Source organism: Dromaius novaehollandiae, chromosome 4 (assembly GCF_036370855.1).
Source record: "Dromaius novaehollandiae isolate bDroNov1 chromosome 4, bDroNov1.hap1, whole genome shotgun sequence".
Classification (NCBI taxonomy): domain Eukaryota; kingdom Metazoa; phylum Chordata; class Aves; order Casuariiformes; family Dromaiidae; genus Dromaius; species Dromaius novaehollandiae.
In genome coordinates, this window is record NC_088101.1 from 6,845,530 (window position 1) to 6,863,635 (window position 18,106).

General features: G+C 68.2%; 1 protein-coding gene and 1 long non-coding RNA gene across 2 annotated transcripts; both read right to left on the reverse strand.

The window, feature by feature from the left end:
* Positions 1-1,568: 1,568 nt before the first annotated feature.
* LOC135328251 (protein maestro-like) lies at positions 1,569-6,582 on the reverse strand. Its single transcript, XM_064511062.1, has 10 exons — positions 6,424-6,582; positions 5,962-6,128; positions 5,241-5,352; positions 4,996-5,142; positions 4,525-4,707; positions 4,226-4,378; positions 3,956-4,078; positions 3,686-3,788; positions 3,478-3,543; positions 1,569-1,612 (listed from the first exon to the last, which is right to left on the reverse strand). Exons 1-10 carry the CDS (start codon positions 6,580-6,582, stop codon positions 1,569-1,571), a joined length of 1,257 nt encoding a protein of 418 aa, XP_064367132.1.
* Positions 6,583-13,342: 6,760 nt separating this feature from the next.
* LOC135328363 (uncharacterized) lies at positions 13,343-13,986 on the reverse strand. Its single transcript, XR_010389196.1, has 3 exons — positions 13,918-13,986; positions 13,564-13,683; positions 13,343-13,366 (listed from the first exon to the last, which is right to left on the reverse strand). It is a non-coding gene; the product is annotated as an uncharacterized LOC135328363 (long non-coding RNA).
* Positions 13,987-18,106: the final 4,120 nt, after the last annotated feature.

An 18,106-nucleotide genomic window follows, 5' to 3' on the forward strand; every position in this document is an offset into this window, starting at 1 on the left:
GAGCAGCAGAAGCAGCAGATACCAGCGGGGAGGGGGGCACCAGGGGCGGGACGGGGCTCTGGGTGTGCGGGGAGGGGAAATGGAGATACTGAGGGTCGCCGGAGCAGACCGAGGCAGGGAGGGTCACACCGGGACCGCCTGGCTCTCTCCCCTCCTGATGGGATCCCCGGGGGGCTCGGGCAGGGGCCGCCCCCAGTTCCCCCCTGGCTGCTGGCACCGGCGCTGGGCTGGGGCCCCTCCACTGGGAGAGCCCTGGACCAGGCCTGGTGCGGAGCCAGACAGGGCTGCGAGCACTCACGGGACACCTCTTCCCTCCTGCAGGACCCCAGGAGCCAGGGAACGGCGGGGCCGGGGCTGCCGGGACCGACCGAGCCGGATGGAGCCGCAGAGACGCTGCCGAGAGCCCAGAGTCGCTGCTGCCCGGCCCCGCAGCCTGGGGCTGCTCTGGTGCAGGGCCCCGCGAGAGTGACCCAGCTGGGAAGCAGCTGCTGTCCTGGGACAGGGGGGGTCACTGGGTCCTGCTGGGGCAGCCCTGAGCCCCTGTGTGGGGTCAGCGAGTGACCAGCGCGGGGGTGTTGGGATGGTGACGAGCAATGAGCTCGTGTACATGGCATCAATATTGACTCGTTAGTTCATACTGATTCAATACCTATAAGCTAACTGGTTAGTTATTATTGAAAGTACTGACAGCACCATAAATCAATCACTGCTTTAATAGTGGAGCAGTACTGAAGCCTTAGCTGATGTATATGGAATCAGTGTTGACTAATGACCTTATGTGTATGGAATCACTGTTGACTAATTAGTTACTAAATAACCAGTTACCTTATAGGTACTGAAGTAATAGTAAGCATTCAAAGTATTGTGTAAATGCTAACTGATCAGCTTCTATATGTTGAATCACTGCTGGCTAATTGAACTAATTGAGCAGTTTGCTTAGGTCTGTTGAATTGATACTGACTCAGTGATCAGTCTTGATTCAATACCTATAAGCTAACTGGTTAATTAGGGTTGAAAGGAGGGGATGAGTGTTGCATAAATAGTGGACTTGGCCAATGATGCCTACTGGTGTTTTTCTCCCCAAAAAACTGCTTTTGTGCCAGAGACTCTCAGATGCAAGGTTTGGGCTGGTGCATGCCAGCCTCCCTGCCCTTGGGGCACTCGCAGACCCCTGCACACACACCCCCCTTTCAGGGAGGGTCCACACACCCTGCCCCTTCCCCCCAGCCCTCTGCCTCCCCCCACCCCAAAAAGGGCCCCCTCATCCCCCACTTTGGGGCTGGAAATGGCCAGACTCACCTCCGTTTCCAAGTCCCCACAACACAGGACTTGGTCTCCATTTTCAGGCACAGAAACAGCACATTGAACCTCCATTTGTGGCCCCCAAAACACAGGACTTAGCCTCTCTTTTGGACCCCCCAATGCAGGCCTCGAGAACAGGGGAGTGTGCTTGAAAACAGGGACTAAGCTTCCATTTGTGGGTCCAGAAATGCAGCACTCTGCCTCTGGTTGTAGCACCCCAAAACAGTCAGCCTCACCTCCATTTCCAAGTCCCAGAAACGCACGACTTAGTCGCCTTTTCTGGGCCCAAAAACATAGCACTTGGTCTCTGCTTTGAGAATAAAACCCAGCCAACTAAGCCTCCATTTCAGGCCCCAAAAACGCAGGCCTTAGTCTTCACAGCTTGCAACCACACAAGCAGCTAACAGAAAGCCCCTGTTTCTGGCCCCCCAAAACGCAGGCTTTAGCCTCTGCTTCCAACCGCAAAAATGGCGCGCTAAGCCTCTGCTGCTGATGCAAAACCACAGGGCTTCAGCCCTGCTTCTGAGCTCAGAGACGCAGGGCTTGGGCACCTGGTCTTGGCTCGAACACACAGCCTCCAGCCCCCAAACCCGCAGGATGTGGCCTCTTTTTGCCCGGCAGCCCCGGCCCGCTCGCAGCCCCAGCCCTGGCTCTCCCCCACGTCCCCTCCCCCGCGGCCGAGCCCCCCCCACTCCTCAGCTGGGGCCGCCGCCCTCCCCGCCCCCAGCGCCACGCGGGGCGACGGAAGTGGGACGGAGGCACCAGAACGACGGCAGCCGCGACAGACCAAACTGAGCTTCTCGCACGCGGCGGCCCGCGCATGCGCCCTGGCACCGCCCCGCCCCCGAGCTCCCGGCTCCGCCCCCACCCCCGAGAGCGGCCCCGGCCCGGCCCCGCCCCCGCACTCCGGGCCTCAGAGCGGCCCCGGCCCTGGCAACGGCCCCGCCGCGGCCTGTGTCACGAGCCCGCCGTCCTCGGCCAGGCCGCGCGCGCTGCAGGGGACTTGCCGGCAGTGCGGGGCGACCGGTGGGACGTGCCGGCAGTGCGGGGCGACCGGTGAGTCCCGCTCCCCCGCCACGGGACCGGGCTGCCCGTGCCCGGCCCCAGCGCTGCGCCCCCCCCGCACCCGCGGTCCTGCCATGCCCCTGGGGAGCAGCCCTGCCCGCTGCCCCCTCGGGGCCCCTCTCAGTGCCTCCCAGTGTCCCCAGTGACCCCGGAGTCCCCAGGCACCTCCCAGTGCCCCCCAGTAGCCCCAGTGCTCCCCGCACCCCCACTTGCCCCTCGGTCCCTCTGCTCCCCCTGGGGCCCCTCCCAGCCCTAGTCCTAGTCCCACCCCATCAGCCCTCTCACTCCAGTTCCCCCTGGTCTCCCCGGGCAACTCTGGGTGCCCCCTCATTTCCCCAGGCACCTCCTGGTATCCCCCAGTGTCCGCAGTATCCCCAAGCACCTCCCAGTGCCCCCAGGGCCCCCGGCTGCTCCCCCTGCCCCCATCGCCCCAAGCACCTCCCAGTATCCCCAGGCCCCCCAGTGTCCCATATGCCCCCAGGCACCTCCCAGTGCCCCTCAGTGTCCCAAGTGGCCCCACTATCCCCACTTGCCCCTCGGTCCCTCTACTCCCCCTGGGGCCCCTCTCATCCCCAGTCCCACCCCATAGGCCCTACTCACCCCAGAGCTCCCAGTGCCCCAGGCTGCTCCCACTGCCCCCGTCACCCCCAGGCCCCCCTCACCCCGCTCTCTCCACTCCCCTGTGTCCCCAGGCAGCGCCACACTGCACCAAGGCCACATCTGGGGGGTGGCAGGGCCGGGGCCGGCGCAAGACCCCCCACAGAGCCCCACACGGCTGCCACTTTCCCTGCGAGGACGCAGCTTTATTGATCTCCTGCCCCGAGCAGCTGGGGGCCCCCGGCGTGGGGCACTGCGGCTGCTGCCCGCCACGCGCGGGGGGCCTCGATGGACCGCCACCTCCACCAAGCTGCAACGACACCGACGCCGCGGGGAGGCACCGTGGGCGCCTGGCCGCGATACCACCGGCACCCCGTGGCTCCCGGCCAGGGCGGCTTCCCCAGCAGCACCCCGGGGCCATGCGAGCCCCACGCACCCCCAGCTGTTGGCGCCCGCAGGGCCTCCGGACACCGCCTTGGCCCATGGGGCAGCAGTGCAGCCACCAGCACCTACCTCCCGACAGGAACGCCAGGTCCTGCTGTTGCAGCCACGCGGTCGGCACTGTGTCCAGGAGGAGGCCTGGCATGAGGATGCCACTGTCAGGACATGGCCACGGCCATCGCCATGGCCCCAACCCCACCTCGACCTCAACCTCGACCCCTGACCCCGACCCGACCCAATGCGGCCGCGAGCAGTGCCAGAACCCAGCGCTGCCTCTCACCCAGGACGTGGACGGCTGCTGCCTGCGGCGCCACGCAGCTCCCCATGCAGCAGCTCCGGGCTGTGCTCCAGAGCCTCTCCAGCAGCACGGGGCAGTCTTGGGCCTGGGGCAACACAGGGGCGCAGGAGCTCTTCGCTGGCTCCAAGCGCCCCTCCGTCCCCCCTCCATCCTCCCTCCACCCACGGCCCAGGCCCACGTGGCCCCCCGGCGCGAGAGCCACAGGGCGGGCGGCCGGCGCAGGGACACGGCCCCAGCGCAGCGCTCGCTCACCAGGTGCCTGCAGATCTCATCCTGCAGCTCGGCCGCGCTCAGCCCGATGCTTGCGGCGATGCGCTGCCGCACCCTCTTTGACCCCAGAAACGGGGCACACAGGTGCAGGGAGACCTTGCACGCCTGGAAAAGAGCACCGGGCCTGGTCACGGGGATGCTGCGCGCCTGTCCCGGAGCTGAGCGAGGAACCTCGCCGCCGCAGCAGCACCAGCCAAGGCCTGCGGACACGTCGGCAACACGCGCCGGCCAGAGCAGCCCAAGGGCTCTTACGTTGCAGACGGCCGGGGCCGGGTCCCCGAGGTGCAGCACCAGGCTGGGAAATGCCGCCTCCACCTCTCTGCTGAAAAATGACCTCCTCCGAGAGGCGGAGGAGGCCAGGGCGCCATAGAGGACGAAGGCCGAGCGGCGCAGCACCTCTTCCTCCTGCAATGAGAAAGGCCGTTGGGCAGAGGCTGCGAGCGAGGGCGCCGCGCACGAGCCACGTGGCCCCAGCGGGGTGCTGCCCGCGGGGGACGGCGGCCCCGCGACGACTCCCACCTGCCGACAGGAGAACGAGCGACTCCACTCACCGCCCCCCAGAACGCCCGGCTGGCCCTGGAGATCTCTTCAAAGGCAGAGCCCACGGCCCTCGCCTCCAGCAGCCCCAGCACCTTTGCCAGCACCAGCAGGCTCTCGGCAGCCACCTCTGTGCTGGCCGCGTCCTCCAGGCCTCTGAGCAGCACCGACACCACGGCCGCCCCGTGCCTCCGCAGCTGCAGAGCGACAGGCGCATGAACTGCTCACTGCTCCCACCTCTCACCGCTGCTCTCCGCTGCGGCGCCAAGGACGGCACTTGCCGGAGCAAGCCCGGAGCAGACCCCAGCCCCAGGAGCCCCAGCCGGCACCCCGTGTCCCCTTTGCCACCCTGATGATGCCAGAGCGAGGAGTGCGGCCTCAGCACGGCCCCGCGCCTGCCTCTGCTCCTCTCTCCGGGCTCCTCAAGCCCCCCGGGCAGCTCTCCACTCCGGGCTGCGCTCAGAGCCCAGGAAAGGCCGCCTCACCTTCGCGGGTGCTCCGCTGGCCGCGTTGCCCAGACCTCTCACGGCCATCTGCCGCACGGTGCTGACGGGGTCGCGCGCTCTCTCCCCCAAGGCCTCTAGGAGCGGCTTCAGCAGCTTCCTCTCCTCCACTAGCTTGTCCTTCATCAGCTGCAATCAAGTCACGTGGCCGCTAGCATCGGCCGCGATTCGCGCCGGGCGAGACACAGGAACCCCTCCGAGCCCCCCCTGCTCTGCTGCTGCCTCACCTCGGCAAAGAAAGCTGTGGCCGTGAGCCGCAGGTTGGCAGAGGGCGAATCCAGCCAGGGGAAGAGGCTCTGCAGCAGGCGCTGTGGGACGAGCTCTGCACGGAGCAGCACGCTGCGCACAGAGCACGAGCAGGCTCGTGACACGCAGTCACGCGGGACGGCCGCAGGCCGCGACTCCCACCTTCTCCCGCTCCCACGCAGACACCGCTCTGCACCTCAGCAGAGCTCCCAAGCGCGCAGGAAGCTCCCAGCAGCCCTTTCCCCGGGCGCATCCCGGGCTCTCACCTCGCCAGGAGACACACGCCGGTGCTGTGAGCCCGGGGCTCTGCCAGGGACGCCCACGCTCCCTGCTCCCGGAGCAGCCGCAGCCACCGATTGTCCAGGCACCTCGCCAGCACCAGCTCCAATGCCGCCACAAAAAGGCTGGTGAAAAAACCCAAAGAAAGCTCCAGGCACAGCAGTTTGGGGGAAGATTTCTCTTCAGCAGAGCCCCGCAACGGCCCCCGGCCGCAACACAGAGTTTATGGGCAGGAACGACCGTGCTGCGGCCAAATCCCCAGGCGCGCTGCCCTGCAGCGACCAGTCCCACCACCTCACGGAGGCAGCCCAGTGCCAGCGGGACAATTGGGTGCTCCTGCAAGGCCATGGACCGCACGACCAAAGACCTGGGGCACAGGCCAGCCCTGCCCCTGCCCCTACTCCTGCCACTGCCGCTCCTCACCTGCCCGGCATGTCAGCGCTCTCCAGGTCCCCAACGGACGGTGCCAGCTCCTCCCCCAGCGTCTCGCTGACCTGCCTCAGAAGGCCGGGAAGCAGGTAGGGAAGCAGGCGCTGGACCAGTGTCTTCCTCTGCAGCACTGACACCACCTCGCAGAGGGCGTGGGTGATCTGCAGAGAAATCCAACCAAGAGCCACCTGGTAAAACAAGGGCTTTTCCCACCAGCCACGGCCCCTGCCAGCCAGGGAGCTTTCACTGTCTCCAATTCTCACTGCAGCGACAGCCTTGCGGCCCAGCAGCAGCAAACTGTCCCGGCTCCCCACACTGCTAACGCTGTCGCCACCCCGGCACAGCACCCTGCGAGGCTCCACGGGCACTCGCAAAGGGCACAAAACTCCCTTGTGCAGAAGCACGAGCTGGAAAGCAGATGTGGAGTGGCACTAATGCCTGGGCCGCTGACCATACCGTGCGAGGCTCCAGGGCAGCCTGGCTGCTGCCCAGCTCCCGAGTGCAGCACTCGCTCCTGTGGCTGCTCTTTCCCGCTGCCCTTAACTTTTCAGTTAAGCACACCAGGATTTGGCACCCCAGGACGCTTCTCCCCAGGCTCCTCCACACCTCCACCATGTCGCTGCAAGGGAACAGATGCTTGCCCGTAAGCCCGCATCCCCGGGTACCTGCGGCACCCTCACGAGAGGCCAAACGCTCCCCTCGTCTGCATCGGGGATGGCGATGCCCAGGTCCGGACAGTGAAACGAGCCCGTGATCCTGCAGCGCTCGCCTTTCCCGGGGAAAAACCACCTGCTTCCGACCGGGACCCCCCACGCAGGCACACCCCACGGCTGGGTCTGGCAGCAGAGGGAAGGGCGAGTGCACAGACCTGTCTGTGGGCGGGCACGCCTGGAGGAGGCTGTCGAGCACCGGCTGTGGGTGAGAGTGGGCCAGGAGGAACACGGCCCGCAGCACAAAGCACCTGCGAGCGCTCTGCCGGGTGCTCTGCAGGCAGGTGTAAAGGAGGTGCACGAGTCTGGGCACCTGAAAGGAGGAAGGCAACAAAGAATGGCTCGGCACGTCCTTTCCCCGTCTGTCTTCGGGGCCAACAGCCAACAACAGAGAGCAGCCAAAGGTGAATGCAAAAAATGCCTCTCTCACCTCCTCCTGGAATATTTGCTCTCCGCAATCCCCCAGGAAGGTGAGCGTCCACCGCTCAGCGGCCCACGCGCACACAGGCCTGGTGCACAGCAGGCTCTCCACAATGCTGCTCATGAAGCCTGAGGCCTGGCCTCGGGGGAAATATTTGCAAACAAGCTGGGGAGAAATCAGAAACACGAGCGACCACCTCACAGGCTGCTCAGATGCAAAACTCACGTCCTGACAGCAGCACCCACACACACACACGCACACGCACACACATACATATTGTGGCCCCCACTCTGCACTCCAGGGGCCAGTTACCTTTGCGATGTTGGTGGAGGTGGCCAGCAGAGACTCAGAGGTGACGGCACTGAGCCTCTCACGCAGGCGCCTGATCTCGTTGGTCCAGGGCGCCACGTCTGTGTTCTCGGCTGCAGCCAGGAGAAAGAGGAGTCATGTTCGCGGGGAACCAACCTCCGGCCACGCGGGTGGATAAGGGAGGACCCAAGGGAGGGTGGTGAAGGCCACGTCAAGCCAGGTCCCCCCAACGTAGCGCAGTGGGTTTGCCAGCCAGGCAAGGGTCCGGCCGCAGACAGGGACGGTCCCTGGCACTGGGGACACCGTCCTGCCCTCAGCAGCGGGGACAGCTCTGCCCGCTCTCCTCACCTCCTGTTCGGAGCAGGTGGCCGAGGCAGGTCACTGCCCACCAGCGGGACGCGGCCGACGTGTCGCACGTCAGAGGCCCCAGCAGTCCTGCCAGGGAGCCGAACCACTCGCAGGCACGGCCTCGCTGTGGGAGCAAGAGGCAGGCAAAAAGGTCACCGGTAGCCCCGTGGCCGCTCTCCTTCTCCCGGCCTCACTGCCCCCAAGCCGCAGCTGACCTGGGGGCAAACGAGGGGCTGCCCTGCAGCCCCAGGAGGCCCAAAACCCAGCGCCTGCCCACACAGAGCTCCCTGTGCATGGGGCCCCCGCTCACCCTGTGCTCGCATCTCTCTTCATAAGAGCCCAGCACCTGCACGCACACCTGCAGGGCCCTCTCCCGCTCGCATGCGTGGGCCGAGGTGAGCCAGCGCCGCAGGACCTGGCACAGGCAGACCTGTCTCACCACGGGCATCCTTCTGCTCGACACCCCTCACTGGCCCCCTCCCTTCCCAACCCTGCTACCTCCACGGCCCCGGACTCTCCGGGCGACCCGGCCCGTGGCAAGGAGCCCTTCCCCGTGGGGACCTCCCCACTCCGGGCTCCTGCCGTGGGCAGCATTGAGTTGTGCAGCACCCCTCGCTCACAGCTGCGGCTGGGGAGAAGCTCTGGCTCATCTAGGGGCTCTGCAGGACACTGCAAGCTGCCTGCAAGGAAGCTGTGGCCGATGGCAAAAGCCTGGATCCAAACTTTGGGCAAGGGGGCCTGGAACTAGGACCATTCCACTCTCCGCCAATGTGGGCGTTGCACCTAGTTACAGGGAAGCTCCCCTCCTCAGACCAGCCCCACGGGCACGATCCCCACGGCTCTGCCCTGCTCCGGCAGTGGCAACACTTTCCCTGCCACGCCGAGGACACTCACCTGCACCATGTCCTCGAAGCGGATGGGGGCCAGCTCTGCCCAGAGAAGGGCTCCCATGAGCTGGCCCAGCGCTCGCAGGGACGGCGCCTGCACACCCTGACACCAGAAAGGGGGACTGAGGCCGGGCACCCTGCGGAGACGCCAGCACAGCCAGCGGCTGCCGGAGCATGGGGTGCCCGGACCTGAGCCCCCACCGAGGGGCAGCTGAGAAGGGCCAGTGCCTACCGGTGGGCATGAAGCAGCCACCGCCGTCTGCCCTCTCCTGTCCATCTGCTCCGGGCGACGAAGGCACACGATGCCCTGGCAGCACTGAGCCAGGAGGTGGCGGTTTTCCTCCCTGCTCAGACGGGGCTTCAGCTTGCTGCCAGCAGAAAAAAGGCACAGAAGACAGAGAGGCCGCTTACTAGCACTCTCCAGGCCGAGTCAGAGGACAACTGCCCTTGGCCCCATCGACAGCCCCAAATCCAGCACCCGCAGCCCCAGCCAGACCAGCCAGCTGCGCTGGGACATGCAGTGACTCCCACAGCCCCAGGGACAGACCCTACCTCAACTGCTGCATGGCCACGAGGGCCCGGGGGTGCACCGGGGACTCCTGGGGCTCTTCCTGAATCACCTCCTGCAAGTCACAGGCAGGCACACGCAAGGTGGGCAGCGGGCAGGGGTGCCGCAGAGCCTTCCCACCCACCCCGGCCAGGGGCTCTGCTGCCAGACCCCGCAGGCACCGGCTCCACCACCCCCATGGCTCCCACCAAGGCCCCGCAGGATGACGTGGCAGCTCCCTGGCGCCCGGACACACCACATTCCCCTGCGACGGCCCCAAGCAGCAGCACCCACGCGCCCCGCCGGCTGGGGATGCGGCTCAGGGCCCTCGGGAGCTTGCGCACTGCCCCAGGAGACCATCGGGCTCTGCACAAACCTGCCCCACGGCAGAGCCCAAAGCTCCCCTGCGCAACGTCCCCGGCTCTGGGCACTCACCAGCAGGGTCTGCAGCAGCTCCCGCTTGCAGCAGAGCTCAAACCTGGGGCCGGCGCCTGCAGCCTGGATGGCAAGGCTGATCTCAGTGACGCTCTGCACCAGGGAGAGCTTCAGCTGCGCATCCTGATCCCAGGGGAGAAAAACACACTTGGAGCTCTTCCAAGGCCCCAGGGCTGAAAGAGCAGCTGGGCTGGGGGGGATCCGCCTCCAAGCACAGCACAGGGACAACACTGTGCCCTCCGGGAGCCCCGCGGAACCCAGCTCAGCACCTGCGCCCCACCAAGGAAACCTCTCTCCCCTCCTGGGAAGGAGCCTCCCACGGGGAGGGGAGCAGCTGCCCAGCTGCCAGCTGGAAAGACCCCGCAGACCCTGGCCCACGGCAGCAGGGCGAGCAGCACTGGTGCTGGCTGTGACGGGAGAGGTGCGCGTGGCAAGGCCCAGGAGAGGCCGGAGCTGGCGGCACCCGGCCGGCTCTGCCTCGCACCCCGAGCACCCACCTGGCAGCCCTCTCGGTAGAGCTGCAGGACATTCGCCACCACGTCTCTCTCGACACGGGCGAGCAGCTGCTCCCTGGGGGCGCGCAGCGCCATCCGGCCGTACATCACCAGCAGCGCAGCGCGAGTAGCGCGGGTCCTTCTTGCCTTGCTCTGCCGGGGGGTCGACGGAGAAGCACCGAGACGTCAGCCCGTGGCCCTGCTGTGCCCGGGACCCCGCGCGCTCCCGAGGCGGGAGCTGCCCCGCACCCGACCGGCGGCTCAGCTCCCCACGCACCTCCCGGCAGCTCCCCGCAACAACACCCCGGGCCCTTTACCTTCTTGCGTTTCAAAGTCCCCGTGAACTCCTTCACCAAGGACAAGGCCAGCTGGAAGTGGCTCTCGGCACAGCGGGACACAACTGAAACCATGCCCTGCAGCACAGCAGAAACGGGCAGTCGCTCCAGCCCCAACGCCCAGCCCTGGCTGGCTCTGCTTTCCCCAGGGAAACGGCCGCAAACAGAACAGCAGCAAGGGCTGCAGCAGGGCACGCAGAGCCCCTCTGTCCCAGGGACATGCAGGGGACACGCGGGAAAGCAGGGCGACACGAGGAAACCTCACCTGCGCCTGCCACAGCTCCAGGAAGTTGGCTGCTTTCAGGTGCTCCAAGGTCTGCTCCTGCACGTGGTGGAGACACCCACAAGCTGCCAGGGCCGTGCCGAGAGCCTTGTACAGGAACCGCTGCAAGAGAAGAGGCCGAGCCCCGCCTGTGGTGACAGCCCGGCCTGGCCAGAGAGGGCCAGGCCACACTGGCCCCACTGTGCCAGGACCTGCCGAGGTGCCCATGGCACCGGCCCCACAGCAGCCAGCGGCCAGCCTGGCCCCGCCGCCAGCTCAGCACAGAGGGGAGTGCGAGCCCCTTCGTGGGGAAAGAGAGCAGGCAGCAGGGAAACCAGCCCGCGCGGCAGAGCACCACCGCCAGCCCTCGCCCCGGCCTGAGTGTCCCCGGGCTCTGCCGCCGCAGCCCTCGGGGCGCACGAGCCACAGCCACGCCACGCAGGGAACAAACCTTCTCCCAGGACAGGCGGGGAGAGCTGCCCAGCTGCCGGCTCAGCTCCTGGCTCAGGCCCACGGTCCAGGCCTCGCTCGCAATGAGCTCCAGAGAGGTTTGCAGGAACTAGGGCAGAGTGGGAGATGAAGCAAACGCCCCCCTGCCCTTGGCCGGGGCCTTTTGCTCATCCAAGTGGCCCTGGAGACTGCGGGGCAGAGCTCCCCCTCGCGACAGCCTGCCTCCTCACCCGCCCCTCTTGCAACCTGCCTCTCGCTCTTCCCCTAATGCGCCACTCGAGGCCCCTGGGCTCGGCACACGCCAGAAGCAGGCGGTGCCACGGCATGGGGCCACGCTGGAGGCCTCTGCCCCAGCCTTCGGCTGCATTTGTGCTCAGCTGTGCCCCACGTGCCGAGAGCAGCTCCTCTGAGCGGGCAGCACCCACGGCTGGGGCAGGCACCGGGGGCTCGGGACGTGCCCGCACCGCTCAGTGCCCAAACAGGGAGCCCCCAGGTTCCTCCCACCACTTTTCCTGCCCCCCGTTTGCCCTATCCAGCAAGGGCCCCCACAGGGACGCTGTACCTTCAGCAGAAGGCTCTCCCACTCGGCCACGTCCAGGGAGCTCACTGTTGTTCCTGCAAAGCCCGAGGAAGCAAAGCCCCCGCTGTTATCCCAGCGAGCACCACGGCAGAGCCCGGGTGTCTCCTTTGCAGTCTGATGCCCCAAAGCCTCAGGCCACCAGGCTGACAAGCGCCCGCAAACCCGGCACCGTTCCCTGCTGCCAGGCTGGGGAGCTGAGGGCATTTTGCTGCCCCCTCCGCCCCCAGCCTCTCCCTCCCGCCAGCACTTTACCTGCCAGGTGCTGCAGCAGCAGGGGGATGTCTGCGGCCCACTTCGCCCCCACGGCTCCGTGGATCGTGCCGGGGAGCGCCTGCAGCAGCTGCAGGGCCGCGGCTCCACGGCCACCGCCCGCGTGTGGAGCCACTGCCGCCACCACCTAGGCCAGGGCAGGAGAGAGATGGGCTCGCTCCTGCCCCAGGAGCTGTGGCTACCCTGCAGGCAGGCAGGTCAGCACTGCCCCGGCTTGCAGCAGGCAGCCAGTGGCTTTGCCCAGGGACTGCCGTGCCACAGGAGGAGCAGGAGCCCCTGACAGGCACCCTGCGACACGCTCCTGCCTCCTCCCGGGGCACCCGGCACCGGCCTCAGCACCGTCTCTCCTGCCCTCTGCCCTTGCCCCAGCCACAAAAGTTCTTTCCCCGGGGCCCCGCTACTCACCAGCAGGCGAGCCAGCAGGGCCTGGGGAGCTGGCAGAGCGGCTGTGGGCAGAAAGAAAGGCTGCGTGAGACGCCCAGCCCCACCGGGCCCTGCCCGCCCCATGTCCCAAGCCCTCACGCGGGGCTGAAGGGGACCCCGGCCGCGCCACCTCCGCACAGTCCCTGCCGGGCTCCCGCGCTGAACAGCCGCCGCTGAAGGCAGCCCCAGCACGGCAGGAACCAGCCCCTGGGCCCCGGCAAGAGCTGGGCGCAGCAGCGCCAGGTGGCTCTGCCCCTGCCCCTGCCCCTGCGCGGGGCTGGCAGGGGACGCAGGCACACGCACTGCCCTGCGCCCACCCAGCCTGGCACAGCGCGCCATGACTTTCTGCTCCCCACCTGGCTCCTCAGACTCCAGGGCCTCAGGCGCCGCCTCCTCTTGCTCCTGCTCTGCCCTGTCCCGTCTCTCGGCCAGGCTGCGCAGGCAGCGGCAGAGCGGGACCATCATGCCCGTGTACTTGGCTGGCACCACGTACCACAGCAGCTTCGGCCACAGGAGCTGCAGGCAAGAACCAGGCCATTTGGCACACTGGCGTTTCCACCCCTCCGGTCCAGTTCCCCCATCGCTGCCGCATCTCCGGCACCGGCCCAGCCCCTCGGCCTCGCTCCTTCCCTAACTCAGCAGCTGTGGTCTCGCCCTGCCTTCCTCCTCCACCTTCTCTCCCTCTCGCCCGCTGTCCTTCGCACCCCTTTCCCCCTCCCAGCACCAGCAAGTCCGGCCCCGCAGAGCTCGCCCCAGCTCTTCTCAGCTGCGCTGGTGGCTAAGGTGGGGGGTCCCAGCGCACAGGTGGAGGACGACTCACTTTGGCCACCGCTCCGGCAGAGACATCCAGCGTGCCCAGCACGTGGGCGCACAGGCTCTGAACAGCCCTTTCTTCCCGCGCTTTCACCATGCTAAGGTTTCCCATTGCCTGCAAGACAGACGCGGGAAACACCCGTCACTGCCCCATCCCAGACCTCGCGGTGCATGCGACAGGGAGGCCGCTCCCTCTGGGGCACTGTGGCCGGCGGCCCTGCTGTGCCGGGCTCCCCGCTGCCAGGGACACCCACGGCAACACGGCACGGCCAGGGCATGGGAGGCAGCCCCGGTGCCGCACTCTGCCCTTACCAGTCTGCCCGAGGCCCGGCTGAACTCGCTGAAGAGGTGCCCCACCACGTCCCACGCCGAGCAGCCTGGGGCACTGGAGCGCAGCAGCTCCCCAATGAAATGCAGCACTGCCCTCCTCACCTGCAGTCACGAGAGGCTGCAGTCACGACCCGGCCCAAAGCCCAGCGGAGCTGCCTTCGCCGTGCTGCAGCCCTTCTGGCTGGGCCGCGCAGCAGCAGCCCTCACTCCCTGGCCGCCACCGGCCTCCAGCCCCGGGCCCTGCCTTGGCCTGTGGCTATGGCCTCGCCAGGCTCTGCCCGGGAAAAGGGCTGCTCTGCCCCGGTGGCAGCACCAGCCCTGCCCAAACCAGCTCACCTGGGCCGCGCGGTCATGGCACACGGACTGCACCAGCTTCGCAAACAGGGGCAGCTTCTCCCTCGTGTCTGGGGCTGCAGGAGACAAGGAGAGGTGGGTGCTGAGGCCGAGCCCCCGTTCCTGCAGGGATTCGTCACAGCTCCCCGGCTTTCCATACACAGGCGGGACAGAAAAGCAGGGCCAGACTGCGCGTCAGAAGAAGCAGCAGCATCCCAGGGGGACGCCATTTCTCCGGCCTGCCTTACTGACCGTCAGAGCGGACCAGAGCTTGCAGCACTGCCACGGCTGCCACGCGATCGGCCTTGTTCCCGTTCCTCAGCTTGTAGTAGAGGAACTCGATGGTCTCCTCCGGGCAAATTCGGGCTGTGGGGAAGAAATCACGCTTGGCATCAGTGAGCAGTGTCTTCCCACTCGGGCAGGTTCGCAAGAGAGCTGCTGGGACACGGCGGTGCGGCACCAGCTCGCCTCTGCTTACCCTGCAGCACCATGCAGCGGCACAGCTCTGCTCTGTGCTCTGGGCTGGGCGGCTCCATCTCATCGCAGAGCTGTGGGAACAAGGCACGTTTCAGAGAAAGCCGGATCGGCGGGGAGAGGGACAGAAAAGCAACCGCACTGTCAGCGCTCGTCTCGCGGGTGGCTCTGGGCACAGAGCCACAACCAGAGCCCCGAGCCCCAGGCACACGCAGAGCTGTGCAGCAGCCAAGGCTGCCCAGGAGCCCCAGGCCAGCGACGCGGCACCAGGCCTTACCTGCTGGTGCACAGCAGTGGCGATGGCCAGATGCCTGGCCCGGGGCACGCGGGTCTGAATGTCTGCCACAGCCCCCAGGAAATAGCCGAGACTCTGCAAGGGAGTGTGGGAGGGAGGGAGAGGGCGGCTGTCACTGCGAGCCACCCAGAAAGCGAGAAAGCAGCATCGCTGGGAGATGCCGCGGCTGGAACCCACTTGCAGGGAAACCCCAGCCCCGCACGGGGCTTCTGGCTCATCCTTCCTGCAGAGCAGCACCGCGAGGTCTCTCTCCTCCACGCAGCCCTGCCGGGATGGCCTTTCCTGGCACACTGCCCCCCCTTGCACCTCTCCCCGTCACAGGGGCTGGACGCGGCCCTGGGCGTGAGGGCAGAGCTCCTCACACACTCCCAGCCCCGGGAGGCGGCGCAGCCTCCCCTCCCAAGCCACTCGCCCCAGCCACTCACCACTCCCTCCTGGCCCTCCCGCCATGCTGGTTTCTTCCAGCATGAGCCCAGAAAGCCCCGGGCCCCCATTTCCTCGTTCCTGCTCCAAGGGACCTGGCTCCTTCCAGCACCCCACAGCTCCCCGACACCTCGCGGCACCCCCATGGCCCCTGGCCGCGCCATGTCCCGCACAATGCCTCACCACGGTCACCCCAGAGGGGTCCCAGACTTCCCGATACTGGTGCAGCAGCCAGAGGAGATGCTCCCAGGCGTGCTCACGGTGCTCCTCCACGTGCAGGAGGACACCCATCATGGCACCCATCGCCCTGAGCACAGCCTGCTTGACCTGCCGAGGGACGGTGACACGCCGTGTCAAGGGCTGAGGGTCTCTGCAGCGCTCGCCTCCCCCAGACACCAGCCTGCCCTTCCCGCACGGGGGCTTCCCCTTCCCTGTCGCCCCTGGTGAGAAGGGCTCGCTGGCCAGCACAGAGAGCATTTCCTCCCGGCACCCCCAGCCTCCCCCGTCGAAAGGCCCTGGCATTCGGCCGCTTCCCAGAAGGCAGCCCCCAGTCCCCGGACTCCCGGCTCGGGGCGCTTTCGCGACCAGCCTGCTCCCTTTGGCCCCTCGCACAGTGCTGCGGACAACCCCACTGCTGCCCACAGCTGCGAGAGCATGAACACTCACCTCTTCCTCCTCGCAGCACCGCCGCACCACCCCACGGCGGCGCTGAAATAAACCTCACCGGGAACCTGCCGCAGCAGCGGGGGTGTTTCTGTGCCGGGGCCTGGGAGTCGCTTTGCTCCCCACCGCCCCCCTTGGCCACCGGGTCCCCGGGGCTCTGGCCAGGGCTGCTGTCCTGGGGCTGAAGGGGGCGTGGCCAGAGCTGGGGTGGGGCGGGGCTGAAGGCCAGGGCGGGGCCGGAACCAGGGGCGGGGCAAGGCTGCAGGTGAGGTGGGGCCGGGCCAGGCCAGGGGCGGAGCAGAACTGTGAGGTGGGTGGGGCCAGTGCCAGGGGCAGGGTGGAGCAAGGTGGGGTGGAGCCAAGGGAGGGGCGGGGCCAGAGCAGTGGGCAGGGCCAGATCCAGTGTGGGGTGGAGCTGTGGGCGGGGACATGGGCAGGGCAGTCCCAGGTGGCCCCTTCCTGGAACCTGCGCAGCTGCTCTGGCCCCCAGACCCGCGAGCGGGCAGTGGTGGTGGGTGGTGGTGGCGCTCGGTGTCCGGGACCCCCGGGCCGCCCCCTCCCTGGTGCGGGGCTCCCGCTTGCCGCAGCCTGGAGCCTGGGGCCGGGCGGCCCGGCCGGGGCTGCCCAGGCCGGGGGGGTCTGCCCGGGCCGGGTCTGGGGCGTGTGTTTGGCGGGCGGGGGGCTCTGCCCACCCAGGCGACGCGGCTCTGGGGTGGGCGCGGGGCAGGAGGCAGCTGCAGGCCCGGCCTGGTGCCTACCTGTTGGTGCCGCTGCCGGCGCGGCCCGGGCCCTGTGGGGGCACAGAGCAGCCGCGCTCGGCCAGGTTTGGGCTGCGGGGCTGGTGGGGGCCGGCGCGGTGCAGTAAAGGCCGAGGGGCCGGAGCCCAGCGCCTGCCCGGCCTGGGCTGCCCAGTGCCGCGGGGCTGGGCCCTGCCTGCAGGGAGCGGAGGGTCCCCCTGGCCCAGGGGCCTGGCTAACACCCCCTGGTGCTGGGAGGGGAGGGCTGGTGCCTGGGGGCTGCGAAAGGGGCTCAGGGCACTGCTGTGGGGCTGGAATTGGGGGTGGTGCAGGGCTGGGAGGGGAGGGTGAAGGGGCAGTTTGGGGGGCTCAGTCTCCACTTCAGAGCCCCCAAATGAGCACCTGGAGCCTGTCTGGGAGCACCAGAAACGCAGTGCTTGGGGATGGAGGCTAAGTCCTGCATTTCTGGTGCTCCCAGACAAGCACTGGGGGCTCGTTTGGGGGCTCCAAAATGGAGGCTCATCCTGCGAGTCTGGGGCTGAAGCCCAGGCTGCTGGGACTAGTCTCAGAGCTCAGAAAGGGGGCTTAGTCCTGGGTTTGGGTGCTGAAAAACAGGTTGAGGGAGCTATATTGGGCCTTCGGCCCCTGCACCCCTCCGGCACCTAAGCCCCTTCCGCCCTTCCGCCACTTCGGCCCCTTCCGCGCCCTCCGCCCCTCGCCCTCCGCCCCGCCGCCCCGCCGCCCTCCCGCCCTCCGCCTCTCCGCCCTCCGCCCTTCGGCCCCCCGCCCTCCGCCCTTCCGCCCTCCGCCCCTCCGCCCCTCCGCCTTCCGCCCCTCCGCCTTCCGCCCTCCGCCCCTCCGTCCTCCGCCCCTCCGCCTTCCCGCCCTCCGCCCCTCTGCTATCCGCCTCTATGCCCTCCCGTCCTCCCCCCCTCCGCCCTCCCGCCCTCTGGCCCTCCGCCTTCCGCCCCTCCGCCCTTCCGCCCCTCCACCCTCCGCCCCTCCGCCCGACCGCCCCTCCACCCTCCGCCCTTCCGCCCTCCGTCCCTCTGCCCTCCGCCCTTCCGCCCTCCGCCCTTCCGCCCCTCCGCCTTCCGCCCCTCCGCCCTGCGCCCCTCCGCCCCTCCGCTTTCCGCCCCTCCGCCCTCCGCTCCTCCGCCCTCCGCACTTCCGCACTCCGCCCTCCCACCCTTCCGCCCTCCGTCCCTCCGCCATCCGCCCTTCCGCCCCTCCGCCCCCCGCCTTCCGCCCTCCGCACTCTGCCCTCCGCCCCTCCGCCCCTCCGCCCTCCCGCCCTCCGCCCTTCCGCCCCTCCGGCCTCCGCCCTTCCGCCCCTCCGCCCTTCCGCCCTCCGCCCCTCCGCCCTCCGCCCTTCCGCCCTCCGCCCCACGCCCCTCCGCCCTCCGCCCCTCCGCCCCTCCGCCCTCCGTCCACCGCCCTTCCGCCCCTCCGCCCTTCCGCCTTCCGCCCTCCGCCCTCCCGCCCCTCCGTCCTCCGCCTTCCCGCCCTCCGCCCCTCTGCTATCCGCCCTCTGCCCCTCCGCCTTCCGCCTTCCGCCCTCGGCCCCTCCGCCCTTCCGCCCCCGCCCCTCCGCCCTCCC

What these genes read in the sequence shown, in the direction of transcription:
- LOC135328251 (XM_064511062.1), bottom strand. Translation starts at nt 6,582, where the DNA reads ATGGTGGAGGTGTGGAGGAGCCTGGGGAGAAGCGTCCTGGGGTGCCAA. An exon ending in CCAGCGGAGCACCCGCGAAG is followed by an intron (nt 4,708 to 4,995) that starts GTGAGGCGGCCT and finishes GTCGCTCTGCAG; the next exon opens with CTGCGGAGGCACGGGGCGGC. An exon ending in ATGAGATCTGCAGGCACCTG is followed by an intron (nt 3,789 to 3,955) that starts GTGAGCGAGCGC and finishes GTGTTGCCCCAG; the next exon opens with GCCCAAGACTGCCCCGTGCT.